At 35.8% G+C, this 24,135-nt stretch overlaps 1 protein-coding gene across 1 annotated transcript; it reads left to right on the plus strand.

Moving 5' to 3' along the window:
* Nucleotides 1-15,579: 15,579 nt before the first annotated feature.
* On the plus strand, nucleotides 15,580-21,759 carry LOC104223507 (uncharacterized). The gene is made up of 12 exons (XM_070162630.1): nucleotides 15,580-16,441; nucleotides 17,216-17,418; nucleotides 17,510-17,707; nucleotides 18,377-18,448; nucleotides 18,920-19,015; nucleotides 19,197-19,276; nucleotides 19,438-19,513; nucleotides 19,609-19,819; nucleotides 20,094-20,215; nucleotides 20,528-20,627; nucleotides 20,700-20,789; nucleotides 20,901-21,759. The coding sequence occupies exons 1-12, from the start codon at nucleotides 15,922-15,924 to the stop codon at nucleotides 21,644-21,646; spliced, it is 2,514 nt and encodes an 837-aa protein (XP_070018731.1). The 5' UTR covers nucleotides 15,580-15,921; the 3' UTR covers nucleotides 21,647-21,759.
* Nucleotides 21,760-24,135: the final 2,376 nt, after the last annotated feature.

Raw genomic sequence — 24,135 nt, forward strand, 5'->3', positions numbered from 1 at the left:
ATTGACTTTGGAGGCTCGTGGGATCAGTTTTTACCTTTATCATAGTTTTCCTACAACAACAGCTACCAGTCGAGTATCCAGATGGTTCCTTATGAGGCTTTATATGGTAGGCGGTGTCGGTCTCCAATTGGATGGTTTGAGCCGGGAGAGGCTAGGTTGTTTGGTACGGATCTGGTTCAGGAGGCTTTGGACAAGGTTAGGATTATTCAGGATAGGCTTCGTACAACTCAGTCCAGGCAAAAGAGTTATGTCGACCGCAAGGTTCGTGATTTGGCATTCATGGTCGGTGAGCGAGTATTGCTTCGAGTGTCGCCTATGAAGGGCGTGATGCGATTCGGGAAGAAGGGCAAGCTAGCCCTAGGTTCATTAGCCCGTTTGAGATTCTTGATCGAGTGGGAGAGGTTGCTTATAGACTTACATTGTCGCCGAGCTTATCAATCGTGTATCCAGTGTTTCATGTGTCCATGTTTCAGAAGTATCACGACGATCCATCCCACGTGTTAGATTTCAGCACTGTCCAGTTAGACAAGGACTTGTCTTATGAGGAAGAGCTGGTAGCTATTATAGATCGACAGGTTCGTTAGTTGAGGTCGAAGAGTTTTCCTTTTGTTCGTGTTCAGTGGAGAGGTCAGCCTCCTGAGGCATCGACTTGGGAGTCCGAGTCTGATATGCAGAGCCATTATCCCTAACTTTTCCCCGACTCAAGTACTTCCTTCTTCTGTCTGTTCGAGGACGAACAATTGTTTTAGAGGTGGAGAATATGATGATCCAAAAGGTCATCACTTGTTTTAAAATGAAATTCTTTATTCTGAGGCCTTAAGAACCTCTTTTAGAATTACCTCGATTTGCGTGTGCAGTTCGAGCACGTAGCCGAAAAGCCTAAATATGAAAATCTGTGAAAATGATAATTTTTTACTATAAAATGAGTTAATTTGACTTCGGTCAACGTTCTGGGTCAACAGACCTGGGCCCATTATTTGACGGTTCTAGAGGGTCCGTAGGAAAATATGGGACTTGGGCGTATGCCTGGAATCGAATTCTGAGGTCCCAAGCCCGAGAAAAGAATTTTTGAAAGAAATTATTTTCTGAAAATGTTTATAAAGTTTGAAAATGAATTTTGATTATAACATGTTGGTATCGGGCCCGTATTTTGGTTCCGGCGCCTGGTACAGGTCTTATATATGATTTAAGATGATTCTGTGAAGTTTGATAAGAAACGGAATCCGGTTGACGTGATTCGGACCTTAAATGCAAATTTGATGTTCAAAGAAGTTTTGAGAAATTTCATTGATATTGAGGTTTAATTCGATGTTTTTGATGTTATTTTGGTGATATGAGTACACGAGTAAGTCTGTGGGATGTTTTTGAGGTTGTGTGTATATTTGGTTTGGAGCCCCGAGGGCTCGAGTGAGTTTTGGATAGGCCACGGGGTGCATTTTGAACTTAGAAGGTTTTTCAGCTTTGCATAGCAGGCCTGCAGGCTTTGCATTTGTGAAGCCTGGCTCGCAAATGCGATATCGCAAATGCAAGCGGCTTGTTGCAATTGCGAATGAAGCCCAGGCCAGCTCCCTCTCGCAAATGTGAAGTTTCCCATCTGGCCAATGATCGCAAATGCGACCTATGTGTTGGAAATGCAAAGTCGCAAATGCGACATTGTTTTTGCAAATGCGAAAGTCCAGCATTTCTGAAGGGTTCGCAAATGCGAGCCCTGTTTCACATTTCTCAACTTGACAGAGGTCGGGGTTCACAATTGCAAACCCCTGTTCGCAATTCTCATACTTGCGACCTGCAACTTTTATACTTAGCCGATTTTAAACCCATTTTTCATATCCTCTCAAAACATAAACACATTATGGCAACTTTTCAAAGGCTTCTTCTTCTCCAAATCAATTGTAAGTCGTTTTTAACTAGTTTTCTTCAATCATTAACATCTTTTAACATGATTTCAACTTCAAATCAATGATTTTCATGGGGTAAATTGGGTGTTTTGGGTAGAACCTAGGTTTTTCAAAAATTGGGGATTTGGACCTCGATTTGAGGTCCGATTTCAAAACAAATTATATATTTGTGTTTGTGGGGGAATAGGTAATCGGATTTTGGTTCGAACCTTGGGTTTTGACCATGTAGGCCCTGGGGCAATTTTTGACTTTTGGGTAAAACTTTAGAAAACTTATTTTCATGCATTGGGGTTGATTCATTTAGTGTTTATTGATGTAATTAAGTAACTTGTGACTAGATACGAGCGAATTGGTTGTGGAATTAAGGGGTAAAGCTATAATTGAATTTTAAATTATGTTCGTGGAATCGAGGTAAGTGTTTGATCTAACCTTAGCTTGAGGGATTAGGAGTTGAGTCTTATTTGCTATGTGGTAATTGTTGAGTATGACGTATAGGCATGGTGACGAGTATCTATACGTTGGTATCTAGCATGTCCGTGAGTCTTTATATTGTGATTATCATGACTTCATTGTATCTTTCATGCCTTGGTGATGGTTTCTAATTGTTGTATAAAGTTTGTGGAAAGAATTGTGACCTATGAACATTGAGGAGCATTGGCTCAAGTTGTATAACGAATTGTGAAAGTATAAGTGACAATTGAACTTTTAGAGCATTGGCTCGAGTTGTGAAATGAGTTGTGAAGGTATAAGTGATAATTGAACCTCTAGAGCACTGGCTCGAGTTGTGAAGTGAATTGTGAAGTAAAAGTGAGTAAGAGAATAGATTATTATGTTGTCACCCTTGCCGGGCTATTGTTGATTTATTTGTTATATCCCTTGTCGGGATGTGGATGTTATTGATGTTGTTCCCTTGCCGGAATTTAATTATTGACTTGTTTCTCCCTTGCCGGGATTCTTATTGCAAATTTCCTTTATTTACTTGCCCTATTATTTGTGATTGTTGTTTGAGTGAGGAAGAAAGTTAAAGCACGAAAGGTGATGTTGTGCATTGTTTGTTTGGTGAGGAAAGAGTGTAAAGCACGAAGGGTGATACCGTGCTGCACGATGTACCATTCCGTGCCTATTATATTGATTTCATGGTAAGGAAAGAGTGTAAACCACGAAGGGTGATGTCGTGCTGCACGATGTACCATTCCGTGCCTATTGTATTGATTCTTATGGTGAGGACGAGAGTAAAATCACGAAGGGTGGTGCCGTGCACTTGTCCTTGATTTCCTTGATTCTTGCTGATAATTGAGTTATGTTGTCCTTTCCATTTATTTACTGATTTTCTGTTGTTATTTGATTTTATTTTGAGGTTATAGATTCCTTTACCCTATTTGCCTTGTGATTGTTGTTTGGGTGAGGAAGAGCGTAAAGCACGAAGGGTGATGTCGTGCATTATTTTGGTGAGAGAGTGTTAAAGAATGAAGGGTGATGTCGTGTATTGTTTTGGTGAGAGAGAGTAAAAGCACGAAGGGTAATGCCGTGCACTTGTCTTTGATTTCCTAATTTTTATTGATAATTGTGTTACGGTTTCTCTACACTAAATTGTTGGTTTCCTGTTGATATTTGTTGTACCCCGCAGCATGATTTCCCCTTACTATTTTTAATTGAACTGTGGTGATCCTCATATTTATTTGTTGCTCTTCTGTTACTATTCGATGTTTCCCCGCAACATGTTTTTCCCCTCCCATACTTGACTGTATATGACTGTTTCTTTCTGTACTTCTTTTCTACTATATATAGTTAAATTGCACAGATTTATTTGGTAGTATGGTCCTAGCCTCGTTACTACTTCGCTGAGGTTAGGCTAGGCACTTACCAGCACATGGGGTCGGTTGTGTTGATACTACATTTATCACTTTTTTGTGCAGACCCTAGTGTTGTAGACTTCGGACCACAGTGGGATTATTGATTCTTGCTCATCAGACGACCCGAGGTAGTCTTGTAGGCGTCTGCAGGCCTTGGCGTCTCCTTCTATCTACTATTCTTATTTCTTTCATGCATTTCCAGAGACAATGTTGTATTTATTTCTTTCAAACCTTTAATTGTAGTATTCTTAGACCGTTTGTGAAACTGTGACACCAGTTTTGTGTAGTCGAGACTCAAACAGTTGTATTAGATTCATGTTCAGCTAGCTTATTGCTTTTTCTTCATGTTAAATTTCGCTGTTTAAATGTTATTACTTCGCAATTGTTAATGAATATAAAATGGGTAAAAAAAGTAAATTGTTCACATAATTGGCTTGCCTAGCTCACATTAGTAGGCGCCATTACGACTCCCGAGGATGGAAATCCGGGTCGTGACATTCGCGTATTAGCTTAGAATTTAATTGTAGAATCAGTTACTTGAAGTGTTATTTACATTATGCAATTGAATTGAATAGATTTGGGTTTGGAGTCGAGTACTCGTGGCAAAGACGTGGTGTTGGGTTGATTTTGAGCCGGTTTGAGGTAAGTGGCTTGTCTAACCTTGTGTGGGGGACCTTCCCCTTAGGATCGATATATTTGGTAATTGAAATGCCTTGTACGTGAGGTGACGAGTGCGTATTTGTGCAAATTGTTGGAAATCCGGGTTTCTTTAAGTACTTATTAGTATGTTCCTTCTTCTGCTTTTATTACTTGTACTATTAAGCCCGTTGTTAGCTTAGGAAAGCATGTCTAAGTGATTTAATTGCTTTAATTGTTCAATCTATTTACCTGAACTCTGTGCAGCATGCTAGACTAGAATTATTTGTTACCTTAACATGAAATTTCCCTTCTCTGAATATTTTTTTGTTACTGATGTGTATTTACATTGGGACTATGGATGTGGGATTCCGGTAGCTCCACCTTATCTGTTTACTTTGGGACTGCGGGTTATATTCCCGACAGATCCCCCTGCACATTTACTTTGGGACTGTAGGTTAGATTCCCGATAGATCCCCCTACACATTTACTTTGGGACTGCGGGTTAGATTCTCGATAGATCCCCTTGCACAGTTATATGGAACTACGGGAATGCACCCGGTAGATTCCCCCAGTACTGAGTATTTATATTTGGGGAGTACGGATCGAGATTTCCGGTAGATCCCCCGCGCATTGATAGTTGGACTACGGGACGGGATCCCAGGATATCCTTTGGACATATATATGATGGACTACGGGACAGTATCCCGGGAGATTCACTGGATAGTTGTAATTGGGACCACAGGACGGTATCCTGGAAGGTGCCCCAGTTGTTATCTCTATGTTGAGCTATATTTCCTTCCGTGGTTTGTTTATCTATGTTTTAGTTGTTGTTGTTTCTTTCAATTCTATGTTATTCCTTACTATTGCACTTATTTATACTGTTTTATTCCACACTGTTAACTCTTATATTGTATTTAACCTCAGTAGGGCCCTGACCTTTCTCGTCACTACCCGACCGAGGTTAGGCTTGGCACTTACTGAGTACCGTTGTGGTGTACTCATGCTCCTTCTTCGCATGTTTTTCATGTGCAAATCCAGGTACTTCTACTCAGGCCTACTATCCTTGAGGCATGCGGCTACTTAGAGACTTCGAGGTACATCTGCCACGTCCACAAACCGATGAGTCCCTTTCTATTCCTGCTTTTTATTGTTAGGCCCTTCTGTACTTTCTGTTCTTATTAGACAAATTCTAGAGTTAGAGCCATGTAGTATTTCTTTTTTTTAGCTTGTGATTCGTGGGTTTCCGGGTCTTGGATTTGGATATTGGTTTTGAGATTTATATATATGGTGTATGCCGAGCGGCACATTTAAACATTGTTATTATCTTATTTCCGCTTTTCAATTGCTTACTTCCGCAAATTTTGGTTTTCTTCCGTAATTTAGGTTTACCTAGACGTAAAGACTAGGTGCCGTTATGATGGTTCATAGAGGGAAAACCGGGGTCGTGACATTCTAGTAGGGAGACCATGCAAGGCTGGTGAGTAGCAACTAGGTCGTGGAAGTTCCTCCTAAATTCTACATTATTCCCACCTCTAATATTCCAGATAATTATGTTCTTAGCACGATTCATTAGGGGGTGATTTGTGTGGAGAGGGCCATTGGCCTGGGATGCTTGAGGTAATATTGGGTTCCTCATTAGTGAAGGGACTAGGATCATGGCTAGTTTCCTTACAGTTGGGTCTTGGGGTGGCCTCATATCTATCGTACATTTGTATAGTGAAGGTGGACAAGCTAGAATAAGCCTCTTCTCTTGCCTCTCCTCGAATAGATAGACCTTTACTTCGTCCCGGTTTGAAGTTTCTACTGTGTGCTCCCCTATAAGGTCTATCTTCCCCTCCATTTCTTCCCCTCCTAGGTTTCCTAAGTCTTTTGGAATAAGGGGTTCCGGAAACTGTTGGTCCATTTGGGCTGGGTTCAATTGCACCTCCTGTTGCATGGGGTTCAGAGGTAGTTCCCAGGGCATTAGGATTGGATTTAGAGCCATCAGCTCTTGGGGAGGGAATAATGGTAGCTCTAGGCCCATGTTTTGAGGGAGATAAGGGTTCTGGGCAAAGTGGGGGGGGGAGGGGAAGGTTCCATTGTGCTCGCATTGCTTGAACTAGGTTGTTGTTCATCCCCGGAGCTAAGGGTTGCATTATGTTGTTTACCCAAATATGATTTAGGTAGTTGCTCGTCGATATGTGAAGACCCTCCGATATTACTTGTGCTAGAAACTGAGGGTTGTTGATGAGTATGATGCTCTCTTGCCCATTGACGTTCACTTGTAATGAAATCCCCTCCCCATTAGACCTAGTTCTATCCAACTGGTGGGGTGGTGGTTCTGTGGAAGTGGGGGCTGGGCATACACTACTGGAAAGGGAGCCATTTGTTGGGGTAAAGGGGGAAGGTTGTCCATTGGAAGTAATCATTGGTTTCTCAAGATTTAGATGAGTCGGAATCTTCTCCAATTGCCTAGAGGATTTCTTGGCATTGTCTGAGGGTGGATCTTGGTGATATAAGGTTTGAGGGGTAGGGTTTGAGGGTATGATTAAATCTATTTGCATGCAGCCCATATGGTTTAGCGTGTTTGAACATATAGGGGATTCTGCATGAGATTTTAATGGCACGTGTATTTGGGTTTTTGCCAGTTGGATGGAAGGGTGAGCATGGTTGGGCGGGTGGCTGTCCACATGCATTTGCATGGTAGTAGTTTGCAGGGTTAATTCGTTATTAGAAGATGAGGAGGTTCTGTGGTGATGATTATGGCTAGTCTGAACCTCCTTCGATTAGGTATTAGTATCATTTAGGGAGTAATCATTTTTATTAATAATTTTGTCTTGTAGTGGTTTAGTAAAATTTTTGTCAGGATTTTGGGATTGAACCCGGTTCAATGAACCTAGAGTTGGGTGGTTTTTGTTTGCTGACAGGGTGGTATTATCTAATACCATTTGTTGAGGTCCATTTTTATGGCTAATAACATTATCGTTAGATTTATTGGTTGTATAAGGAGATTGGGTAGGAGGGAGTTGAGTGCTGTTGAGATTATTTTTTTCATAAACAAAATTATTAACTTTTTGAACAAATTTAAAATTTTTGGTAGAAGGTACCTTACCTGAGTTGTGGATTGGAACTCTAAAATTATTACCTGACATATGGAATTTTGATGTTGATACCTCTTTTTCTTTGATTTGTTGAGCATTTTTACATCATGGAAAGAGGACTGTTTGCCAACCTTCATCTGGTATGCTTGAAGTTGTGGATTTGTCTCCTACCAGTTGCGTTTGGGTTATGTTCCTCTTAGTAGAATCCTTCTTCTGACAATCCATATCTCTATGTCCTAAGTAGCCAAGTGTTTAAAGATAATTATCTGCTTCGTATTAAATTTCTTGCTTATGGTTACCAATAAAGATTAATTTTTTAACCGGCTCATTCATCGGAACTTCTATGCATAATCTTACATATCTTCCTCTAAGAGATGAAGAAGTGCAGGCATCTATCCTTAGAAGTTTACCAATTCATTTCCCTACCCTTTGTAGAATTTGTCCATCGTAGAACTCTGTGGGTAATTGGGGTAGTCTCACCCAAACTGTTGTATGGCTTTGCTTTGCATTTTTTGCAACAAAATTAGGTTGCCAGTGTTGGATTGATAAAAAGAAGCCAAAAACAAACCATGGACCATCTTGGAGGATATGGTTCATGCTATCCTCATTTTGAAGCTTTACTATGTAATAGTCATTCCCCAAGTCGATAAGGAGAAAATTTTCTTTGATTTTCCATAGCGCCTGAATTTTCTGTTTTAGTATTTGGTGTAGAATTCTTTTGCCATGGAGCTTGATGATTAACGAGTATTTCCAGGGGAGATAAATTCATTGTTTATCTTCTGTAAGCACGTGATTTTTGCCCTATATGAGAAATACTCCCAGAAAATGCAAAATAAAATGATTTTCCTTGGTGTGCAATTTTGAGTATTTTTGTGATATTTTTGGATAATTATTTGTATTTGTCTGTGTTTGCTTATTTGTTAAATTAATAAAAAATATAAAAATATGTCGCATTTTGCATGTAGGATTTCATTCTACAATTGTTAGTAATTAAATTAGTTTTACAAAAAAATTAAAAATTACAAAAATAGGCATCTTTTGCATTTTTAGCATTTAATGTCCAAATGAACAATTTTATGCTTAATTATTACTTAATTGTGCGTTAATTGTTATTGGGAGTTAATTTGCGCTTTTATAACTTAATTTAGTTCTTAATAATAATTTAAGTATTTTTATAATTTAGTTTTAGAAAATAAAAGAAGAAAAGATAACAAAAATACAAATAAAAATCGGATTGGGCCACTTCTTCAATTTTCAACCCCAGGCCCAAACAATTGTCCACGACCCAGTCCACTTCACACGGGTCGACCCGGTCCGCCCCATTAACCCAATACCCAACCCCTTTCTTCATTTTTTGGTCTAAACACAAAAACAAAACAAAAATAACAAAAAACCAAAAACCCTAAAGACTAACTCATCCGCCTCCTCTCTTCATCCTCTCAAACTCCAAGCTCACAACCATGGCTGCCCAAACCATGCTCCCTTCTTCTGCGTCCACCACCCAGCACCTTCCCACCGCGAACACCACCACCATGGACGCAGCCCGGACTCTCTCACGTCCAAACACCTTCGACCAAACAGTCCCCGTCAACCACCAGCTTCCCCCTCGTCGTCACTGTCGAGTCGACGACCAAACAACCACCAAACGCCACTGCCCAGACGAACCCTCGCACCCCCAATGCTCGAACCATCGGACCCCCCCTGTCGAGTAGCAGCTGTTGATGCTGATGCTGCTGCTGCATCACGTTCTTCTCCGGCAAAAACCCAGAAAACGAACAAGAACGCGTCTCCGCTGTTTCCATTGGCCAAGCTCATCGTCCAGTTCGAAGCCCCGTCCCCAGCTGTCGCGTCTCCGCTGTCCGTCGACCTCTCATATGGGTTTGTACTGAAACCTCGTCATCCACGGATGCTTTTACTGCTTCACTTCTGCCCCGCCAACTGCCGGTTTAGCTTCGGCGTGGTTTTCAGTTGTCAACCGCCGATATTGCTTCGTAGGTTCATGTTTGTTCGTCGTCTGCTCGTGTTCGCCATCGTTGGTTTGAGCTTTGGTCGAGGCTCGTCAAGTTCGTTGTTTGTTTGGTCGTTGTTCATCGTTTCGATCCGGTTAGTAGTTTTTTTTTAGTTTTATTTTGTCCGTATTTTGTTTTGATATTTTCGAATCTAAAATCGGCAAATGTTTGTTTTGTTTATCGTTTGAATTAATTTTTAGTTCATGTTCATGTGTTGTTTGTTAAATTAATTTTTCAGATTTCAAATGAAAGATTAATTAATTGTTTTTCATGTTTATTCCATGTTTGTATTGTTGTTTAAGTGAATGTTTGCTAGTTTAATGTTTGTTAGATTCAAATTGAAATTTAATTTATTATTTCTTCAATTTGTTTCATGTTGTTATGTATTTTCCAGAAATTATTTATGTTGTTTGAGTCATGTGAACCCGTCATGTTTGTTGCTAAAAATAGATTTAATTCATGTTCATCTTTGTTTGAAGTTCATGATTAAATCCAGTGATTTAATGTGAGTTTATGTTGTCTTTGATTTGTTTAATTTAGTATTTTGTTGTTTGTATTGTTGTGTTTTGCTCATACATTCATGGTCTAAATTAACCAGGATTGGTTCCCGATATGGTTAATTCATTCCATTAATTTTGAGTTGTGTTGTTCATCGTGTTCATATAATTGTTGTTGAAGATTGTTGAGAAATTGGTCATCTTGATCATATTTCGGTCAAGTTATGATTAATTGAGTGTTTAGAGCTGATGGGGATAATTTGGTAAATTGCATTGCATTCGGGGGTAGATTTGTAATTGCAATAAGGTCGGAGGGGTAGTTTGGTAATTGAACATTATTTTGATTCTTATGTTAAGCATGGGGGACAAATATAATGGGGTGGGGTTTTTGATGTACTTGTTTAATATAATGGGGGACAAGACAAAACATAATGGGGAGGAATCTTGCACTTGTTTAATGTAGGCATGGGGGACATATTGTAATGGGTTGGTAATGTGACATTTATTTAATGTAGGCATGGGGAACAAAGTTTAAAATAAAGAAGACATTTGATAGTGAGACAAAATATGCCATTGGGGGAATAATTTGGGTTTAGGAATTCAAGGCAAAGTCTTGCTATAAATATAGAGTCATTTCTTGACATTGGGGAGGAGACTTGAGAGTTTTTAAAAAGAGATTTTTGGGGGGAGAGAAAAAGAGTTGAATATTATTGAGAGGATTTTTAGAGAGAGTTGACAGATTCTTTTTACACTTGAGAGTCGACATACTTTTATACTTGGAGAGAGTTTGTGATAGTAAAAGAGAAAGACAATTTGAACTTTCACTCGAACAATTCTGTTTGTTTTTCTTCGAGTGTTATTCAAAAGTCAGAAACTACTGCATCTCGTATCTTTTCTCTCTTCTGCTTTGACTGCGATTGTACTTTTGCACTGCTGAGTTTTCAATCTGTTACTGGGTTATTCTACTGGTTTTTACTGGTTTTGCGGTGTTGCTGAACCTGCTGTTGCCGCGTTATTACTGTCGCTGACTCCTACTTCTTTTGTTCTTGTACTGCTGTTTCCAGGTACACATTTGTACACTCTTGGCTTGAAGCGAAAAATGAAATATTAATCAGGCTCCTGTTCCTGTTGAATTCTTTTGTTTGGATCTGTGTTTGAATATTAATTTTCCTCTCTTTGTATAAAAATGTAGTCGATTAATTAATTAGTAATGAGGCTGCATATGTATGATGTCTTCATCTAATAATGCTAGTTTAAATTACTTGAAGAATAGTTAATCGGCTTTGATATTATTGTGTATCCCTCTCATGTTCCAGCATTAGTAAATAATAGAATATAAAAATGAAAGCAGTTTTTCTTTGTACAAACTCGATCGCAATTTTCCAATCGCATTAGCCGTAAACTAATAACTAATAAGTTACGTTTTCAGCATGTAAATAATTAAGAGATTTTCTTTTATTTTAGAGACGAACTTAATAGAAAATATAGTCACTATAGGTTTATCCTTTAAAATAAAAATGAGACGAGCCTCGCCAAATAAATCACAAGCTGCGGGGCCCTGTAAATGTATATATTAAAATAATTAGAATTCGGGACAAGCCGTTTAGCGAATTTTACGGCCTTCCCAAAATAACAATACGCTAGTTGCTTTAGGCGCACCTTTAATAACTTAACCTTCTTAAACACAGGTGCACATTGATGTGACCCAAATTCAAATCTCAACGGAGTCAAAATGTATTGACGATCACGGGTGCATTGATTGTAACGTGTTTCGAGATGCATTTTCATGACGTTGCAATTCTATAAAAATAAATGATAATAATAAAAGCGGTTTAAACTTAATAAAAGCACGTAAGTCATAACATGTATTTAAATCAGATATTTAGCCATTATAACAATTTAAGCGACCGTGCTAGAACCACGGGATTCGAGGGTGCCTAACACCTTCCCTCGGGTCAACAGAATTCCTTACTTAGAATTTCTGGTTCGCAGACTTCATTTGGAAAAGTCGAAAATTTCCTCGATTCGGGATTCAAGATAAACCGGTGACTTGGGACACCAAAAACCAAACCTTTCCCAAGTGGCGACTCTGAATTAAATAAATAATCTCATTTCGAATATTGTCACTTAAATTGGGAAAACACCCTCGCGTATTTAACCCTTCGGGACCGGGCGCGCAAAAAGGAGGTGTGACATCTTCCTTTGTGATGGGTACTGAAAGTGTTTGTTTAGCGGGCACCTCTTCGGATTAAAAAACCAATTCATCTTCATGAATTTCCATTGGAGAGGAGTTGGGATCAAGATGGTCTAAAGAAAAAAATTAAATGATCTCCATTTCCAACAAGCTTGTCTTTGACATTTAATTGTATAGGGTCCTTTGGGTTGACCGAGCTTGATTGATCCCTAAGTTGATTGGAAGGCATTAAAAGGTCCGGAGGCTTTGGAGGAATGTGTGAATTATCAAAGTTTTTAAAAACAGTGTCCATGGTATTCAAAGTTGAGAAGAAAAAAAGTTCTGAGGGTGGGGGTGGGGGGATTTAGGTCCATATCATCCTTACTCCTGTGTTTTGTATATACTTATTGTTAAAAACAAGTATATATGCACATGATATATATTTCAATCTAACTAGCTTTAGTGTACGTGCGTTGCACATGTGTTTCGCGTCAATCAGTATAAAATATATACAAAAAAAATAAATTATTATATACATTGAAACAATATCTTCTTAACATACAAAGATGATGAATTTAGTTGAATTAGTTATATAATATTTGTAATTATAATATCTTGCGAAATAAGGTATAAATATGCCATATTGTTGTATTTCGTCTAACATCTCTTTAGAATACCAGTAATATAAATTTCGACTATCAATTAGACCAATAACAATATTATATTACTTTAGAATTGTCAAAATGGTTATTTCATCAAAATATTGTAAACCTTAACTACTAGATATATATTTCTTGAAATTCTAATTTACTAAACAATGCAATTTTTCATAAAACTCCAGTCGCCTAATTAGGTCAGTATTGAGAAAGTTGTTTTTTAAACAAATTTTCTTGCATCTTCGTCTAATGATATTAATTAAGTAGTTATTATTTTTCTTAAAATATTAAAAGCTTGAAAATTAAATAATAACTTAAATTTTTGAAAAGGCGATCTAGTGCATTCGTAAGATCACCCTACAAGGAAATAATAATATTATTTATTAATTATCAAATAATGAATACAAAAAATAATAAATCTTTTAAATTAATGGTAACTTTTTCATAATTAATGTATCATCAAGATTGTAACACAAATACTTTATGTAGAAAAATGAAGGTAAGCTATTTTTTATAACAAAAGAGATTAAAAATTTAAAAACTTGTTCAACATAAAAAAATATGTGGTATATCATAGAGAAGTATATATTTAAATATTAATTTTTTTAATTTAGAGGAAGGTTTAATAAATAATATTTATTATGAATATAGATTATAAGTAAGTATAATCAGCTTTTCATTTTTATGAAGAATAATAAATAGAATCTAATTTAATTTGTCAAGATTCTAAAATAAATATTTTAGGTAGGAATAAATTTAAGTAAATTTTTTTATATAACAAAGAGACTAAAAGTTTTAAAACATGTTATGATTTTCTTTTCTCGGGTTTGAGTCTTTTTTCCCCTTGGTATCTATATGTCTATTTTTTACATGGTGATAAAATTTATTTTTTATAACCAAGGTACATAATATTAGCTCATACGGGCTTAGAACCTTTCCAACTTTGTATCAAAATTAAAAGACAACAGAAGCAATTATCTTGTCTTAAAAGATATGGCGTTGGTAAACAAAATATGGTTATATGGCATTGATAAATAGAATATGGTACTTGGATGTATTCTCGTTGGACAATTAAATCAACGTATAATGGTTGATTTTAAATTCTTAAAATTTTTAGTTAATTTAAAGGTCCTAAATCTTAGGGAGATATTAAATGATTTTTTTTTTTATCTAGTGTGATCTCTAATTTTAAAAGGGTAAAAAAGACGAACACATTTCGCTAAGGGCCTTCGTGCTTTTAATATAGTATAAATTTTTACATGTAAGATTTACATACTGTAAACTCTTAATATTTTTAAAGGTTTTGGACTTTTTACATAATTTAAATAAGTAAATATTTAATAAGTAAATTTTTAATTAATTTTAAACTCATAAACGTAGATCTGTATAAAGTAAACTCTTAACAGTTTTAAAATTCTAAATGGCAGGACTTTCTGCATAAGTCAAATAAGAAAGATTTTAATGCGTGAAATTTTAATTCATTTAAACAGTTAAATATAAAAAACAATTAATTGATTATTCAATAAATTATTACTTGTGGTACTTGACACACAAAAAGCCGTTAGTTTAAGTTCCAATAAGTAAATATTAATTCATTGTAGAAATGTATCTGTTGTTAATGAAGGGATAGGGAGAAAACGTAGTAAACGTATGTTAAGTTGTTTTTTTTTTTTTGGAAGTGATTGATATAAGGTAAAAGTTTACTTGATTTTAAAGTTCTAAATATTAGGATTTTCTACCAAATTTAAATAAGGAAGGATTTAATACATAAAATATAACAATTAATTTTCAAATCCTAAATATTAGGAAAATGATTTAAATGACTATTTTGTCTAGTGCAAAATTAAATTTTAAAGGATAAAAAAGGCGAACGTCATTTTGTTAAGGGACTTTGTGCTTTTAATATAGTATAAATAGATATAGATAGATAAATGTACAAAATGTGTCTCTTTGCATAAACATTACTTATCACTTAACGTGGTTAATAAATGAATTTTTTAGCTCGCTTTATGCTTAACTATAGTAAACTATATGGTTTGCTATAAACACCAATCTTTATATCCCTATATAAACACATGTGTTTATTGATTACCGAAATTTTTTATTTTGTGCCTCATACAGTGACACTAGTTGTATAAGACATTTTTTTTGTCTCATAATTCTGTGGACCTAGATTTTTATGAATTCAGAAGTATTAAATTAGGTCCACAAATTTGTAAGACAAAAAAGTGGTACGAGGCACACAATAAAACTTCTCGTTGATTACCTACAAAAATCAAGTCTATAAGTCATAGACGTGAACATTTGATTTTTAGTAAAAGTGAAACCATTTGCTAAAACTCAAGTTTGTTACTATTAACTTTTGTCTTCTTGTTTTAATTGCTAAAATAGTACTCCATCCGATCCACAATAACTAATTTTTTTTTATTGTCCAAAATATATGATTTTTTCAGATTTCAAGAATGAATTAATTTTTTTTTTATAATTGTCTTCGGAGTAAATAGTATTTGAGTATGTATTAGACTTGTTTATGTGAAGAGATATTAAAGGTTAATATGATCAATTTTATTATTAATTAATGTTAAAAGGTGAATATTTGAAAACGACAAAAAATTTATTTATTGTGGACCGCATGGAGTATATTAAGCTTTATTTAACAGATAAGATTCTTGATTATGGGGTTAAGCACTTTTCTAGTACTTGACTTTTGGTTGCACTCTCTAGTAGTAGTATTTAATAACTTTGAAAAGTTCAGTTTGAAGACCCTTTTTCAAGACTTGTTGTTTAGTCATTTTTATCACTGAGTTCTCATTTTCTTGTTTTATTTAATTCCTGCACTATTCTGTTGTTTTTGCTTTTATTAGCTACCAAAAGTAATTGTATTTGTTAGCAGATAAATTTTCTTAAATAAAAGAAACCATTCTTGATTTCAACAAGACTCTGGTATTTGGTTAGCTCCATTGTCAGCATTTTTTATTGAATTAAATTGGTGGGGTTGGTTTTTTCCTCTTCTATTCAAGAAAGATTGAGTCTTTCTTGGAAAATTTTACATTTTTTTGGTGGGGTTCAATTTTTTCCATTTCTTTAGAATTCTTGGTAAGGGATCATTGAAAAAGATGAAATCTTTAATCTTCTTCAAGTTGTTAAAAGTGCTGATTTTTTCTATGTTATTTGTGTGTGTTTTGAGTAAGGAGTGTACTAACACTTTTACTCAGTTATCATCTCACACTTTTAGATATGATTTATTGTCCTCAAATAATGAAACCTTGAAAAATGAGATTTTTAGCCATTATCATTTGACTCCTACTGATGATTCAGCTTGGTCTAATTTACTTCCTAGGAAGATTTTAAGGGAGGAGGAAGAATTTAATTGGATTATGATGTATAGAAAGATAAAGAATTCTGGTGAATTGAAAGAAATTGAGGGTTTACTGAGTGAAGTTTCACTTCATGATGTGGGATTAGAGCCTAATTCAATGTATGGAATTGCTCAACAAACTAATTTGGAGTATTTGTTGATGTTGGATGTTGATAGATTGGTTTGGAGTTTTAGGAAAACAGCTGGTCTTGAGACTGTTGGTGAGCCATATGGAGGTTGGGAGGCTCCAAACGGAGAGCTTCGCGGTCATTTTGTCGGTTAGTTTTGTTTTATATCTTTTAGCATTTGACTTATTTTTATTAGTTGTAATAGATGATGTGAATTCCACCTTTATGAGCTTGTTCACATTGCCTATCCCAAGCCCGGATAATGGAGCGAGAGTTGCAGTAGGTTGATAGTCAGCATAAAACTAGTCAATTTATGATGAAATCCCCACAATACTAAATGTATCATTGGGACGTGCTCACTTAGGCAAAATTTACGTTTTATATAATATTGGTTTGCGTTGATCATTAATGGAATGACATGATCAGCCAGGATTCATATATCCGACACCAACTTACTTGAGATTGAGGCATGGTAGTAGTAGTGGTTGTTGTGTTGTAATTGATGATGTGCATATTTACGCATGGGATTTTGTTTGTTCGCAGTACTTGTGATTTTCGTGTTGAATTAGAAGAAGAGTGTTGAATTAGAAGAAGAGTCGAAATATCTTTTCATGTAATTGAGATGGCCTCTTAGGACAGAATTTTCCAAACAATTTGATTTTACTGCCTACTGTTTAAAGCTGCATATCTGTGCTGTTGTATGCATTAAATACTTCATGAATATGAGTTGTTATTGTCGCCGCTTTTTGTTGATCTCCTGAATGTATAATCTGTTATAATCTTTGTTACATGATTCAAGAATCAAACTCGATAGATATCCTAATGTTACTTTGAGAAACAACTATTTGTTATGTTTCAGAATATGTTCCTTTTTGATCATTTTTATACAAACTCGTATCATTTTGCTTCTTTTGTAACTTTTAGGTCATTACCTTAGTGCCACAGCACAGATGTGGGCTAGCACCCACAACGACAGTCTTGAAGAGAAAATGTCTGCTGTTGTTTCTGCACTATCTGCTTGCCAAGAAAACATGGGTACAGGTTACCTTTCTGCTTTTCCGTCTGAGCTATTTGACCGCTTTGAAGCTATAGAACCAGTTTGGGCACCATATTATACGATTCACAAGGTGGATGTGCTTTTGAATTCGATTACTGTTGCTTATTTACATATTTTTTGCTCTTAAATGAGTGGTTTTACTCAAATTGGTCTTTTGACAGATATTGGCAGGTCTTTTGGATCAGTATACTTTAGCGGGCAATGATCAAGCTTTGAGAATGACTACGTGGATGGTTGATTACTTCTACAATCGGGTGCAAACTGTGATTTCGAAATACACCATTGAAAGGCATTGGGATTCATTAAATGAAGAAACTGGCGGCATGAATGATGTTCTTTATAGGCTGTACAGAGTAACGGTGTGTATAATTTTTCCAGTACACAGTCTAACCTTTCCTATCATAATAGTTTCAGTTCACTAATTTATTGTCAACAGATAAATAAAATACCTATTGAGTGCAGTGAACTTTGATAGATCTTTCATACTATGCCCAATCCCGAAATTGGTTCTATACATATGACCAGCAAGGAGAAAAATAAATGCAATAGCTAAATGGTGATGGGCAATGTCAGTCAGCCATAAACTTTGCGCTTGTGGATGGAATCCCCCAAGAAGAGTTAGAATGGCAGTTCCCGCCCCTTGGGCAGTACCAAACGTAAAACGGATAGTGGATTTGTTTGTCTTTTGTTAAATCTTTTTCACGGCTCGATAGATAATTTGATAAGCCAATGATTTTTTCCGTGTTTCAGAATACGGTTAAAAATTGTGGTAGATTTCACCATTTAGGTGCCTGAATCTGCATTTTCTGCCTTTGCATTGCTATTTCGTGATTCCGTCCAACCTCCATCGTTATATATTGTGCTTTAGTAAATCAGGTAAAATTGCATAATTTCATATAAGCTATCTTTTGCAAAATGCAGCCTTTCCGAGCAGATATGCATATATTATTGTTCTGTATTATCTGCCTTGTCTCTTGACTATTATTTGAATAATCCTGTTTTTTATTGTCCTATAAATGCTATTGCAGGGAGATTCAAAGCACTTATTGTTGGCTCACCTTTTTGACAAACCATGCTTTTTAGGGCGCTTAGCTGTCAAGGTATAAATCCCTATTCTCTCCAAATTCTCATTCATTGTAACAGACTAAATATCGACTAGTATCTACTTTCGATTACTTTCAATGATTCAACTAATTGCTGTCTTAACTTTAATTGGAACACCTCATCGGCACAAGATATAGTACGAATCAAATTCCTTTTTCCAGGAAAGTCATTTAACTTGTCTTGTTGTAGAAGTTCAAAATCAGTCATGCTTTTGTATGTTGATAGCTGAGTATCAAACATAAAGGTAGTACGTCTGGGTGGCAGTACAAAATGGGTTTTTGGCTGCTTGCCTTGAGATTTATACTTCTTTATCGCCATAGTTACTTATGTAACTAAATATGGCTTTCAATAGTTTTATATCCGTTGTCCCATGGTTTAGGTTGATTATATATGATCCATGATTACTATAGTTGCACGTGTGACCAACATTAACTTTATTATTTGATGTTTTTTTTTTCTTCCTTTAGGCTGATGATATATCAGGTTTTCATGCAAATACGCACATCCCAATTGTTATTGGATCTCAACTGCGTTATGAGATTACTGGTGATCCAATTTACAAGGTAAACTATTTTGCTTTTGGAAGTCTATCTTCCTTTTGTTATTCTTGTTAGAGAATAAATTACGCAAAAAGGTGTGATGTAGGGCATTGAGAACATAATACGATGCGAATATATTTATTGACGTCAATCCTGATTAAGAGTTTCTGACAACATTTCATTGTGTTCGTAAATCCATAATTAGGAAATCGGGATATTTTTCATGGATATTGTCAATTCTTCCCACAGCTATGCAACTGGAGGGACATCAGTCAATGAATTTTGGTAAATACAGTCTATGTAATCTAATTGTTGATAAATCAGTTCTATTATTTGTCAATTAAGCACATTATGCACAAAGTTAATATATAATGTGCTCCTTTCTTTTGCTCGCTTCATTTAAAGTTCTTTATTTCCCCCCTTCTCTTCTATACCAACCTGAGCAGGTCCGATCCGAAGCGGTTGGCGAGCACACTAAATACGGAGAATGAGGAATCGTGTACAACCTATAATATGCTCAAGGTGTGTGCATGAAGTTGTTTCATTTTCGCTCCTAGGGGAAGAGAGGATATAGTGCCGTATGTGTTTATTCATGCATAAATGCTAAACATTTGTAGGTTTCGCGCCACCTGTTTAGATGGACCAAAGAAATGGCATATGCTGATTATTACGAGCGAGCGTTAACAAATGGCATACTCAGCATCCAAAGAGGAAGTGATCCTGGAGTGATGATATATATGCTTCCACTTCATCGTGGTGGTTCCAAGGCTCGGAGCTACCATGGATGGGGATCACCGTTTAATGACTTTTGGTGCTGCTATGGGACAGGTGTTGAAATCAATATTCACTCCGATCCTTCACCCTTCTTCTCTGGCAAAGAACATGTCTTCTTTAAGTTCTCAGAAACATCTCAAATTCCTTGTTAAAACTTCCTCTCATTTTTCGTTTGCATCTCTTACAATGTGGCAGTACAAATTCCTTATATCTGCTACTTCACATGCTAATGTCAAATTTCTGACATTCCAGTTTTACCTCGTAGATCTATAACTAATAAAACAAGTAAACAGATTTAATTTGTAGTTTTCCTTTTTGTCTTGTGTAGGAATTGAATCATTCTCCAAGTTGGGAGATTCTGTATATTTTGAAGAGAAAGGGAATTCTCCTGGCCTTTATATTATCCAGTATATATCTAGCTCTCTTGATTGGAAGTCCAGGCAAGTTTTGGTGAGTCAGAGCGTAGAACCTGTTGTTTCGTGGGATAATTGCCTTTGAGTGACAATTACAGTCTCCTCAAAGGGGGTATGCGTTCTAACTTATTTTGTCCCTTTGATATCTTTCCGTTTGTTGTGAACTTTATTTGGCAATAGTACCTCAAATTGCGTCTCTCATTTCGTTGGGAGCTTCATTACTTTTCCATAGTATGCACTAGGTACAATGTTGTGTTTTCTGCAAAGTTCCCATTAACCCTTTACCTTTGTTGAAAATACTGCAATTGGAACATAAACTATTACATTCTTTCGAAATTGTTTCCTTCAGAGTGCATCGTCTACATTGAATCTGAGAATACCAAGTTGGACAGATTCAACTAGTGCAAAAGCATCACTGAACGGAGAGGATTTGTCTCTACCCTCTCCAGGTCTGAACTTTATCACGTCAAATTTTCACCTAGATTATGTCCTTTGTATAATTTTCTGACTTTTTGACGCAGGTAATTTCCTAACGATAACCCGGAGTTGGGGCTCAGGTGACATAATCACCCTCGAGCTGCCCATGAGTCTTAGGACAGAAGCCATTAAAGGTAGTAAAATTAAGACGTTTCTTTGTCTCATCGATGACATATGTTCTATTCACAAAAGCTAAGGGATCATATAGTATAGCTGCTGATGAATTCTTGTATATGGTGCTTCAGATGACCGGCCAGAGTATGCATCGATACAGGCAATTCTTTATGGTCCATATCTTCTTGCTGGCCATTCTAGTGGTGATTGGGACATCGAAACAAAGTCAGCCACTTCTCTTTCAGATTTGATTACTCCAGTTCTAGCTGACTATAATTCTCATTTAATATCTCTCGCACAAGAATCTGATAACGCAACATTCGCTCTGACAAGCACGAATCACTCGATTCAAATGGAGATGTACCCTGAAGCCGGAACAGACTCTGCTGTCAGTGCTACCTTCAGACTCATCGCAAATGACAAAGTATCTGTCAAGCTTTCCGAACCACAAGATTTTGTCGGGAAACTAGTCATGTTAGAGCCCTTTGATTTTCCCGGAATGTTCATAAATCATCAAGGGCAGGAACAAAGTCTCGATATCACACAATCCTCAGATGGCGATGGTTCTTTGTTCCGTTTGGTTGCTGGATTGGATGAGAAGGACGGGACAGTTTCGTTAGAATCTGATGCACAAAATGGTTGCTACATCTATAGTGGTGTGGACTACAAGGACATTTCAAGTGTCAAACTTAACTGCAATTCAGAGTCCTTAGATTCTGAATTCAAGCAAGCAGCAAGTTTTAAGTTGGGAAATGGGATTACTCAGTATCATCCTATTAGTTTTGTGGCAAAAGGGGCTATGAGAAACTTTGTTTTAGCACCATTACTTAGCTTTAGAGATGAATCTTATACTGTGTATTTCAACATTCAATCATAGTTCTAGTAAAGGGAGGCTAGAGTTGTTTCATATAACAATAACACTAAGCTGTCAGTTTGGTTTACTGTTTTAACATATACAACCCCAGCATAAAATTTTGCATAAGTTGTTCAATGTTTGGTAGATTATATTACAAGAAAAAATAATCGCCGCTTACGAGTAAATCTCATGAGTGGTCATACAACTTTGTGTTCATTACTCAAAAGTCGTTTTTCTTTCCTTTGTTACGTAAAAGTTATTTAACTTTGTGTTCATTACCCAAAAGTCACTTTTCTTTCTTTTGTTATACAAAAATCATTTTACTATGCTCTTGTTATCATAATAATCACTTTGACCAGATTTTACAAATCTTTCACCTGAAAAGTCTATTATGCCGTTGGCATTATAAATCCTCTCATTTATATAATACCTTCTATATTATATGATATACAATATACTTTTACCTAGGTATTTTACTTATAATTGAAATAACTTAATATTATTTTATTTATTATTTTTATAATATATTCGTACATTATATATTTTTTATTTTTTATTTTTAAGATATATGAGTAGAATTATTAAATTTGTCAGTAACATTACCGTGAATACCACGTTCGTTAAAACTTCTAATTTGTTTTTACTATTTTAAATAAATATTAAAAATAAATTTTTTTTATCATTTTTATATTTAAAATATGTTCATGTTTGAATATGATTAAACAAATTGAGTGCCATGGAAAAATTAAATGTATAGATATATTATAAAAATAATAAATAAAATAATTAAAATTATTTAATTATAAGTAAAATACTTAGATAAAAATATATTATATAGTATATAATATAGAAGGTATTACATGAATGAGAGAATTTATAATGTCAAGGACATAATTGATTTTTATCTGGCCAAGATGACTTTTGTGATAAATAGAGTAAAATAAAATAATGTTTGTGTAACAAAAGAAAGAAAAGTGATTTTTGGGTAATAAACACAAAGTTGAATGATTTTTACGTAACAAAATGAATAAAAGTGACTTTTGCATATTGAACACAAAGTTGAATGACCACGCATAAAATTTACTCCACTGCTTACTAATATCCACATAAGTTATGCATGAACCCATATATTATGTGATGTAGCATATAAAATAAGAATACATGAATATTCATAACTAAAAGCAAAAAAAAAAAAGCAATTTTCCCAATAGTACAAATATCATATAACCCCTATAATTAAAGACACCATTCTCATTAAATGGAAACCGCCGGAACCAAACACCTATAAACTCAACGTGGATGACTCATGTTTAGGAAATCCAGGCAAAGGCGGCATAGGAGGCAAGGGGCAATGGAGAATGGGTTTTGGGGTTTAACATGAGTATTTCACATGCAACTAATATATACATGGAAACACTAGCATTACTGCATGGACTGAATTTAGCCATAGACTACTACCTCCCCCTCACCATCGAAACGGATTGTAAGAAACTCATTAATTTAATTGATAATAAGAATTGTTCCTATATTTAATTGATGATTGCAGATGCCTAATGAGTAGAGCAGGAGATCCGCCACTACAACATGTATACAGAGAGGCTAATCAGGCGGCTGACTCAATGGCGAAGAATGGAAGTAGCTTACCAAATCCTTGGAAGCTTAATGACTTATCTAATTCCTCCTACTTTTGTTATTTCTATTTTGGAAAGGAAAAAGCTAGGAACTACGCGTCCTAGAACAATTCCCATATATAATAAATTATGTAATGACTCTTAGTATGCGTTTTTAATATATGTCTTCATTATCAAAAAAAAAAATAACTCATCCGCTCATTGTTTAGTCAGATGAGAAGGAACCACTTAAGCCACATCATTGAGTAAAAAGGGAACATTTTTCTTTCTCGTTTTTTACTTAACACTCAAGCAAAACAATTAAGATTAGTTATCATTGTGGTATAACGGATGTGATTGCTCTTTTCTTAACCAGAGGTCTCGAGTTTGAGTTCTAGGTATAGAAAAATCTTTGATAGGGGGCGTCTCCTCCTAAATAAAACTATGCGGCGTTAATCTGAATATAGTCGGGCTCCAATGAACTGGATAGCGCGTTGGAAACTAAAGAAAGAAAAAAGTTTTTGCATTCGATCGCATATAAAAGAGTCCAGAACAAAAATGTGATTCTTTTGGACTCAAAGAATCAAAATATATAGGGAAAAAAACATAGTGACATTTTTATATATAACGCCCTTTTAAAGAGCGCTATACCTTAACGGCCGTTTGGCCAGTTAAATATAGCGCCCTTTAAAAGGGGGTGATATATAATGTATAGCGCTCTTTATTAAGACGCTATAGAGTGTCATACATATATAAAGATCGTCCCTTCCCCACAAAACAAAATCGCTAGCCCTCCCTCCCCCCCCCCCCAAAAAAAAAAAACAAAAAATCGAACAACGGTCCTCCCCCCATCCCCCACCCCATTTTAAATAAAAAAACCTCGAGTGAAGCCCATCAATA

This window comes from Nicotiana sylvestris, chromosome 11, assembly GCF_000393655.2.
Source record: "Nicotiana sylvestris chromosome 11, ASM39365v2, whole genome shotgun sequence".
Taxonomy (NCBI): Eukaryota; Viridiplantae; Streptophyta; class Magnoliopsida; order Solanales; family Solanaceae; genus Nicotiana; species Nicotiana sylvestris.

Bases quoted from the DNA above. Each gene is read 5' to 3' on its own strand.
- LOC104223507 (XM_070162630.1), top strand. From the start codon at position 15,922: ATGAAATCTTTAATCTTCTTCAAGTTGTTAAAAGTGCTGATTTTTTCT. The intron at 16,442-17,215 runs GTTAGTTTTGTT...TGTAACTTTTAG, and splicing joins GCTTCGCGGTCATTTTGTCG to GTCATTACCTTAGTGCCACA. The intron at 19,820-20,093 runs GTGTTGAAATCA...TGTCTTGTGTAG, and splicing joins TTGGTGCTGCTATGGGACAG to GAATTGAATCATTCTCCAAG.